Source organism: Phoxinus phoxinus (assembly GCF_949152265.1).
Source record: "Phoxinus phoxinus genome assembly, chromosome: 15".
Taxonomy (NCBI): Eukaryota; Metazoa; Chordata; class Actinopteri; order Cypriniformes; family Leuciscidae; genus Phoxinus; species Phoxinus phoxinus.
This window is the reverse complement of record NC_136890.1, coordinates 669,788-679,787: the sequence shown is the minus strand read 5'-3', so window position 1 is coordinate 679,787 and position 10,000 is coordinate 669,788. Positions and strand designations below refer to the sequence as shown.

Below are 10,000 nucleotides of genomic sequence, written 5' to 3'. Positions count from 1 at the left end.
TCACGAAACCCTGGAAATATCCGGGGAGTTCTGCTCTACTTGTATGAGAGTACAGGAGGAGAGGGAAGAGAAGAGTGAGTTACGGGACGAGAGAGAAGAGTGAGTTACGGGACGAGAGAGAAGAGTGAGTTACAGGACGAGAGAAGAGTGAGTTACAGGACGAGAGAAGAGTGAGTTACAGGACGAGAGAAGAGTGAGTTACAGGACGAGAGAAGAGTGAGTTAGAGGACGAGAGAAGAGTGAGTTACAGGACGAGAGAAGAGTGAGTTACAGGACGAGAGAAGAGTGAGTTACGGGACGAGAGAAGAGTGAGTTACGGGACGAGAGAAGAGTGAGTTACAGGACGAGAGAGAAGAGTGAGTTACGGGACGAGAGGGAAGAGTGAGTTACAGGACGAGAGAGAAGAGTGAGTTACAGGACGAGAGAAGAGTGAGTTACGGGACGAGAGAAGAGTGAGTTACAGGACGAGAGAAGAGTGAGTTACAGGACGAGAGAAGAGTGAGTTACAGGACGAGAGAGAAGAGTGAGTTACGGGACGAGAGGGAAGAGTGAGTTACAGGACGAGAGGGAAGAGTGAGTTACGGGACGAGAGAAGAGTGAGTTACGGGACGAGAGAAGAGTGAGTTACAGGACGAGAGGGAAGAGTGAGTTACAGGACGAGAGAGAAGAGTGAGTTACAGGACGAGAGGGAAGAGTGAGTTACAGGACGAGAGAAGAGTGAGTTACAGGACGAGAGGGAAGAGTGAGTTACAGGACGAGAGAAGAGTGAGTTACAGGACGAGAGAGAAGAGTGAGTTACAGGACGAGAGAGAAGAGTGAGTTACAGGACGAGAGAGAAGAGTGAGTTACAGGACGAGAGAGAAGAGTGAGTTACAGGACGAGAGAGAAGAGTGAGTTACAGGACGAGAGAGAAGAGTGAGTTACAGGACGAGAGAGAAGAGTGAGTTACAGGACGAGAGAGAAGAGTGAGTTACAGGACGAGAGGGAAGAGTGAGTTACAGGACGAGTGGGAAGAGTGAGTTACAGGACGAGTGGGAAGAGTGAGTTACAGGACGAGAGAGAAGAGTGAGTTACAGGACGAGAGAGAAGAGTGAGTTACAGGACGAGAGGGAAGAGTGAGTTACAGGACGAGAGAGAAGAGTGAGTTACAGGACGAGAGAGAAGAGTGAGTTACAGGACGAGAGGGAAGAGTGAGTTACAGGACGAGAGAGAAGAGTGAGTTACAGGACGAGAGAGAAGAGTGAGTTACAGGACGAGAGAGAAGAGTGAGTTACAGGACGAGAGGGAAGAGTGAGTTACAGGACGAGAGGGAAGAGTGAGTTACAGGACGAGAGTGAGTTACAGGACGAGAGAGAAGAGTGAGTTACAGGACGAGAGAGAAGAGTGAGTTACGGGACGAGAGAGAAGAGTGAGTTACGGGACGAGAGAGAAGAGAGAGTTACAGGACGAGAGAGAAGAGTGAGTTACAGGACGAGAGAAGAGTGAGTTACAGGACGAGAGAGAAGAGTGAGTTACAGGACGAGAGAGAAGAGTGAGTTACAGGACGAGAGAAGAGTGAGTTACAGGACGAGAGGGAAGAGTGAGTTACAGGACGAGAGAAGAGTGAGTTACAGGACGAGAGGGAAGAGTGAGTTACAGGACGAGAGAGAAGAGTGAGTTACAGGACGAGAGAGAAGAGTGAGTTACAGGACGAGAGAAGAGTGAGTTACAGGACGAGAGGGAAGAGTGAGTTACAGGACGAGAGGGAAGAGTGAGTTACAGGACGAGAGAAGAGTGAGTTACAGGACGAGAGGGAAGAGTGAGTTACAGGACGAGAGAAGAGTGAGTTACAGGACGAGAGGGAAGAGTGAGTTACAGGACGAGAGTGAGTTACAGGACGAGAGAGAAGAGTGAGTTACAGGACGAGAGAGAAGAGTGAGTTACAGGACGAGAGAGAAGAGTGAGTTACGGGACGAGAGAGAAGAGTGAGTTACGGGACGAGAGAGAAGAGAGAGTTACAGGACGAGAGAGAAGAGTGAGTTACGGGACGAGAGAGAAGAGTGAGTTACGGGACGAGAGAGAAGAGTGAGTTACGGGACGAGAGAGAAGAGAGAGTTACAGGACGAGAGAGAAGAGTGAGTTACAGGACGAGAGAGAAGAGTGAGTTACGGGACGAGAGAGAAGAGTGAGTTACAGGACGAGAGAGAAGAGTGAGTTACGGGACGAGAGAGAAGAGTGAGTTACAGGACGAGAGAGAAGAGTGAGTTACAGGACGAGAGAGAAGAGTGAGTTACAGGACGAGAGAGAAGAGTGAGTTACAGGACGAGAGAGAAGAGTGAGTTACAGGACGAGAGAGAAGAGTGAGTTACGGGACGAGAGGGAAGAGAAGAGTGAGTTACGGGACGAGAGGGAAGAGAAGAGTGAGTTACGGGACGAGAGTGAGTTACAGGACGAGAGAGAAGAGTGAGTTACAGGACGAGAGAGAAGAGTGAGTTACGGGACGAGAGAGAAGAGTGAGTTACAGGACGAGAGAGAAGAGTGAGTTACAGGACGAGAGAGAAGAGTGAGTTACGGGACGAGAGGGAAGAGAAGAGTGAGTTACGGGACGAGAGGGAAGAGAAGAGTGAGTTACAGGACGAGAGGGAAGAGTGAGTTACAGGACGAGAGAGAAGAGTGAGTTACAGGACGAGAGGGAAGAGTGAGTTACAGGACGAGAGAGAAGAGTGAGTTACGGGACGAGAGGGAAGAGAAGAGTGAGTTACGGGACGAGAGGGAAGAGAAGAGTGAGTTACGGGACGAGAGTGAGTTACAGGACGAGAGAGAAGAGTGAGTTACAGGACGAGAGAGAAGAGTGAGTTACGGGACGAGAGAGAAGAGTGAGTTACAGGACGAGAGAGAAGAGTGAGTTACAGGACGAGAGAGAAGAGTGAGTTACGGGACGAGAGAGAAGAGTGAGTTACAGGACGAGAGAGAAGAGTGAGTTACAGGACGAGAGAGAAGAGTGAGTTACGGGACGAGAGAGAAGAGTGAGTTACAGGACGAGAGAGAAGAGTGAGTTACAGGACGAGAGAGAAGAGTGAGTTACAGGACGAGAGAGAAGAGTGAGTTACGGGACGAGAGGGAAGAGAAGAGTGAGTTACGGGACGAGAGGGAAGAGAAGAGTGAGTTACGGGACGAGAGTGAGTTACAGGACGAGAGAGAAGAGTGAGTTACAGGACGAGAGAGAAGAGTGAGTTACAGGACGAGAGAGAAGAGTGAGTTACAGGACGAGAGGGAAGAGTGAGTTACAGGACGAGAGGGAAGAGTGAGTTACAGGACGAGAGGGAAGAGTGAGTTACAGGACGAGAGGGTAACTGTAACTGTACTGTAACTCACTCTTCTCTCTCGTCCTGTAACTCACTCTCGTCCCGTAACTCACTCTTCTCTTCCCTCTCGTCCCGTAACTCACTCTTCTCTTCCCTCTCGTCCCGTAACTCACTCTTCTCTTCCCTCTCGTCCCGTAACTCACTCTTCTCTTCCCTCTCGTCCTGTAACTCACTCTTCTCTTCCCTCTCGTCCTGTAACTCACTCTTCTCTTCCCTCTCGTCCTGTAACTCACTCTTCTCTTCCCTCTCGTCCTGTAACTCACTCTTCTCTTCCCTCTCGTCCCGTAACTCACTCTTCTCTTCCCTCTCGTCCTGTAACTCACTCTTCTCTTCCCTCTCGTCCTGTACTCTCATACAAGTACTCTCATATGTGATAATGTGGTTCAGATAGTGATGGTTGATACCGATGCCGTATCGAAATTACAATACCATGTGATGGATGACGTTTGAAGCTTCGATCGTCATGCGAGCTCATCTGATGCATTTTTTAAATGATTTAACTCTTCACTTCCCTATAGCGTCATTTATATACTTTTTAAACAGAACATCCAAAATATTTTTTTCAATCATTATTACTATAATTAATTTATGATCACATACATATGTTTATTTTATATTATTGATTAATATGTGACTAGGCTACATGTCTCATTGGCACACATTCATTTAGATGAGATTAAATAGTATTGATCCCACGTACTACACTTGGACTTCCGGCTGAACAATCGCGGTTATATTCAGAGATTTTATATTGTACCTTATTTGTTTGTGTTTTTGAAGCATAATAATAAATAAATAAAACCGTGTATGGACTTCGGAAGTTTAGTTTGGTCATGTTTATCTTCTCTGCTGTGACTTGTTAGATATAGTGGAGAAAACAAGTGTGACCACCAGGTGTCGCTATAGCATTATATAATGCGCATTCTGTTAAAAGCTTCGAGTAATGAACCTTTTTTTCGGCACAATTTGATGAAAGCCTCAACTGCTTCAGAAAGCCTCGGTTTCCCATCACTAGGTTCAGATACACGCAGTAAGGTTTGGGCATGGTAAAAATAAAACTATAGTTGTGGACCCTTTTTGTTGTGGACAGGCCTCGGGAACATCCCGGAAGTGACGGTATCAGCGCGCGCTCATCTCTCCAGGCCAGCAGATGGCGGGAATGCCAACCGCCGCTAAACTGAACATATGATGATGAAGAAGAAGTGATTTGTTTGAACACACTCGTTCCTCAGAAGTGTTGAGAAGTGTCCCGTATATCGCTGATGATCATGACTCAGACCGACAGAGATGTGGAGAACGGCAGAGACCGGGAGAAGGAGCAGCGCGGGGTGAAGAGACCGATCGTTCCCGCCACGGTCCCGGAGCCCGCGCAGGAGGTGACGTACACATCACACATGACGACGCCTGATCGAAACACGAATCTGAGGGAACATACACTTCATCAATCAGAGTGATCAAAACACTAATCTGAGGGATATGAACATACACTTCATCAATCAGAGTGATCAAAACATTAATCTGAGGGATATGAACACACACTTCATCAATCAGAGTGATCAAAACATTAATCTGAGGGATATGAACACACACTTCATCAATCAGAGTGATCAAAACAATAATCTGAGGGATATGAACATACACTTCATCAATCAGAGTGATCAAAACAATAATCTGAGGGATATGAACATACACTTCATCAATCAGAGTGATCAAAACATTAATCTGAGGGATATGAACACACACTTCATCAATCAGAGTGATCAAAACAATAATCTGAGGGATATGAACACACACTTCATCAATCAGAGTGATCAAAACATTAATCTGAGGGATATGAACACACACTTCATCAATCAGAGTGATCAAAACAATAATCTGAGGGATATGAACACTAATAATAGCAGTGAGCTAAAATATCTGCTTATTATGGCAAGCCGTTGTGACTTTATTCTGTTTATTTGTTCTTGATATCATCAACAAATCAATGTTCACGATTTAAAATGATAATTCTTGATATCTAAATGTACTTTCAGTAGTTAAAAGGCTATTTTTTGATGTTAGAAATACTATATATAAATACTAACATTAAAATGTTAATTCATGATATCAAAAATCACGTCATCGCTCGCAGAAATACCAAATTTTGATATCAAGAATTACATTTCAATTTAAAAAATATATAATTCTAGATATCATTAACAATTAAAATTTCTGGATATAATTGTATTTTCATTAGCTGATGTCACCATAGGTTCAAATTCAATTGTTGATATCAATAACTGATTTCTTACTAATGAAATTCCCATTTTACATATCAGAAGAAATACAATTCTTACTAGTAACAATCATACTTTTTACATCAATAATTACTTTAATTAATTAATAATTATAGTTACTAGTGCAAATATACATTCCTGATATCAAGAACTCAATTGTCACTAGTTGAAAAGTTAATTCTTGATTTCTGTAATAAATGTATTTCAACAAGTTACATCCGTTATTCTTGATATCTGAAAATGTATTTCTGATAATAATAATTAAGAGTAATATCAGAAATCTTAAATGTGTTTCTAACGAGTAACAATCACATCCATGAGATCAGAAATGAACATTGTCACTAGTGAAAATCTAATTATTAATATAAAAATGTTTTTACTAGTAGCAACTCAATTGTTGATATCAAGAAGAAGCATTTGCACAAGTAACAAAGTCATTATTGATATACAAAATTATGAGTTATTAGTAAGAGTTGTATTTGTGATTATGTGAAATTGGAATTTCAACTAGTAGAATCTAATTCCTAATATCAAGAATGATACAATAGTTGATATCACAAATTCATATCCTGTGAATGAATAAAAGTCCAGATGTCGTGCCATACGCCTATATAAGAATAATAGAGTTTAGGTGTTAAAGTTTTCATGATAGCTAATAGGCAATTTTTATTATTTGATGGAATATTGCAGCATCTTTTAAAGTCATGTGCCTCGCAATCTTTAATCAAAATAATTAATCTCCCTCTTCCATTCTTTACAATAAACCATTTATTGAAAAACAATTTTTTGCCTTCACGGTGACTTGAATGTGTTTGACGTGTTCAGCAAATCCAGGCGAACTTCCTGGTGGTGATCCACCCCGGGTCCCGGAGCCTGCGGATTGGTCGAGCCACGGACACACTGCCCGTCTGCGTCCCCCACGTGATCGCGCGCCGGCACCGGCAGCTCGGCCAGCCCCGCCGCGAGGACCCCAGCCTGCTGCGCCACGGACTCAGCGTACGCTAGCGCTAGCTCAGGTGAAGCGTGTCCGGCGGACGGGTGCCGCAGTGAGTGATGAGTGTGTGTGTGTGTGTGTGTGTGTGTGTGTGTGTGTGTGTGTGCAGGCTGCAGACAGCAGTGAGCAGAGGCAGAGCGGCCTGAAGATGATCGATCAGGTGATCTGGTCCAGGAAAATGTCCAACGGTGTGAGACGCACGCCAGTGTCCGCAGAGCAGGTGTGTGTGTCCTGAGGACGGGTGTGTATCAGCAGGTGTGCGTCAGCACTGAGCGTGTGTGTGTGTGTGTGTGTGTGTCCTGAGGACGGGTGTGTATCAGCAGGTGTGCGTCAGCACTGAGCGTGTGTGTGTGTGTGTGTGTGTGTCCTGAGGACGGGTGTGTATCAGCAGGTGTGCGTCAGCACTGAGCGCGTGTGTGTGTGTGTGTGTGTGTCCTGAGGACGGGTGTGTATCAGCAGGTGTGCGTCAGCACTGAGCGCGTGTGTGTGTGTGTGTGTGTGTCCTGAGGACGGGTGTGTATCAGCAGGTGTGCGTCAGCACTGAGCGCGTGTGTGTGTGTGTGTGTGTGTCCTGAGGACGGGTGTGTATCAGCAGGTGTGTGTCAGCACTGAGCGTGTGTGTGTGTGTGTGTGTGTGTCCTGAGGACGGGTGTGTATCAGCAGGTGTGCGTCAGCACTGAGCGTGTGTGTGTGTGTGTGTGTGTCCTGAGGACGGGTGTGTATCAGCAGGTGTGCGTCAGCACTGAGCGTGTGTGTGTGTGTTCACAGGCCAGGTTATACAACCGACAGATCCGCCCCGCTGTTCTGGAGCCGCACTCGAAGGTCAGCTGGACGAACACGACTCATCAGCCGCAGTATCTGGTCGGAGAAGAGGTGAGGCGGACGTCACATGATCACAACTCTTGCTGTCCCACAGGAGCCTAGTTCTTACTAGCACGATTGGGACACGTTTTTACCTTTTATCCCTTTAAAGTCGGCAATACCAGTTGCAATTTTAACAAGCTAATCAAATATAAAAAAATATTTGTGCTACAAAGTGCAAAACAACAACAACTGAATTTGAGCAAACACAAACTGTTGAACACCGAAGTGCAAAACAACACTGTCACAATGCAGAGGTGGGCATTTACTTGAGTAAAAGCACTACACACACACACACACACACACACACACACACACACACACACACACACACACATTTGATTATTTATTTGGAATGACCAATACTGAGCAACACAGCATCCAAATGTTCACAAAGAGCTGTTGTTCCACAGACAGTACACGCACTGCTAACAGTCACACACACATGAGTAGATGAATAGGCTATGATAGAGGTGACCTCGCCGTCTCCAACATGCAGACTGGTAATCACTCCGGTGTGTGTTCTGAGGCCGGTTGCCATGTTGTCTGAGGAGTCCTCTTCCCCCCGCTCTCGCTGACCCCTGTCCTTCCTCCGTCTGCTCGTAGCCCTACACCAGCTGTGCCAGGCCTCCACCATTAGGGCTGGGACGGTTACCGCAATACCGCGGTCTGAGCTCGTCACCGTCATCACCAAAAAACACATTGGCTGCACAATTGTGCACTTATGTCTAAAGACATGGATTGTGTATAATGATATTGTCTTACGTGGATTCAAGGTTTTCTAAACTAAACTTATCATCAGAAGATGGAGCTAATCCGGCCTTTGGCGAGTTGGGGAGCGCTATGTCCCATGACACATAATAACATTCCAGTCGTGTAGAGATGGGCTATTATTTCATCCGCAAGCGCACCACAAAACACAAAACTAGGGCTGTCGGTTAACGCGTTATTAACGGCGTCAATTTTTTTTATCGCGAGATTAACGCCTAGCAAACTTTGTAGTTTTTTCCACATGCTTTTGCAACAACTAGTAACGTTGTTAAAACTACAACACCACACCGGATCTAGCTAGACCAGACACAGAACAACAGGCACGCACACACTGGTCGCCGCACACACTGGTCGCCGCACACACTGGTCGCCGCACCAACGTGAAATGGAGGCCAAAACGATTCTGAATGGAAAGTGTACTTTTAAAAAGTTGCCAAATGGTTCAGTTAACAAGACCAAAGTGATCTGTGTGTGTGTTGTTGTGAACTGAGCTATCATCGCACACGTCCAGTCTGAAATACCACTCGATGGTCAAACACACACACACACACACCGCTGATGCGCTTCTACGCCCACACGTCACCTCGTCAGTATTTCTGTCACCCTTTTATTGATGGACAGAGTTACATTGTGTGAGAGATTATTTGCTCCAGTGAGAATGTTGGTGTGAATATTAAACACAGTATATGTTGTTTTCAATAAAACACATTTGCACACAGCAAGCCGATCCACTTCTCCATGTTGATAAGAGCATTACAATGAGAAAAAATAATGGGACAAAAAGAAATCAAGAGACATTTAGAATAGATAAAAATGTGCGATTAATCGCGATTAAATATTGTAATCGTTTGACAGCCCTACACAAAACACGCACCAACGTTTCTTGACCAATTTTCAAACCGCTCCGCCGGCATCCGCTGGTTGTTTAAGGGGTGCGGTGCAAGGCGAGACATGGCTATTTGTTGCATCCCCAGAATTACAATCGGCGCACAGGGACAGAAATAAATAAATAGCCTAAATAAAACGCACATCGGCAACCCTGACCTGACTAGGCTACTGTACAATTTTATCATTGTAATAAAAAACACAATTCGCCTTTGGCTAAGCCACGCCCTAGAATGTAGATTGACCAATCACAGCGCAGCCAAGAACGAGCTCCACAGCGGTCCGACACTTTTTCACAGCGCTCCATTGACTTTAACACACCGGCGTCTCATATGTTTGGTCTCGGCAGGATATTACCGTCGTAGTTTTATCAGAAATATGGTTAAGCGTTGTGTCTGGGGCGTTAGTAACACAGATACGTGTTTCCCAGAGAGGCTTGAGGCGGTGTCCGTTTTTCCCTTCCCAAAACCGGTCAAATCCTGACAAGTGTCGTCTTTGGATTAAACTGTGTGGACGTCCTCAGTCAGCGAAACCCCTCAAGATCAACAACACACTTCTGTGTTTTAACCTTACTGTGAAGTTACACTAGTTAGACAGTTTTATGCTGGTTTAGGTCATGATTTTGGTTCTCTAGCCTAATTGTTGATACGCTAGCACACGCTGCTGATAAACACAACTATACTCGCGTAGTCCGTTTGCTTTGTAATAGCGATTATAGAAGTGAATAGAGACCAGCTCTGCATGAACAGTGTTGCTCCTGATATTGTGAGTCCCAGTCTCCGTCTCCATTAGGATATGCGGTGGGTCATGTTGTGACTGTGACCGTTATGCTTTTGCCTCTATTTGGATCTTGTTGTTGCTTGTGTTTC

The 10,000-nt window shown here is 45.2% G+C and overlaps 1 protein-coding gene across 2 annotated transcripts in view; it reads left to right on the top strand.

The window, feature by feature from the left end:
• Positions 1–4,252: 4,252 nt before the first annotated feature.
• actr8 (actin related protein 8) overlaps positions 4,253–10,000 on the top strand; it is a gene marked incomplete at its 3' end in the record, with an annotated part of 24,588 nt that continues 18,840 nt past the window's right edge. Inside the window, exons 1-4 of one of the 2 annotated variants that reach the window (XM_079636430.1) lie at positions 4,253–4,720; positions 6,446–6,616; positions 6,724–6,834; positions 7,383–7,487. In XM_079636430.1, the coding sequence (XP_079492556.1) occupies positions 4,607–4,720; positions 6,446–6,616; positions 6,724–6,834; positions 7,383–7,487 (501 nt within the window). In that variant the 5' untranslated portion in view covers positions 4,253–4,606. The remainder of the gene's footprint in view (positions 4,721–6,445; positions 6,617–6,723; positions 6,835–7,382; positions 7,488–10,000) is intronic. The other variant, XM_079636429.1, reaches the window with a different exon arrangement.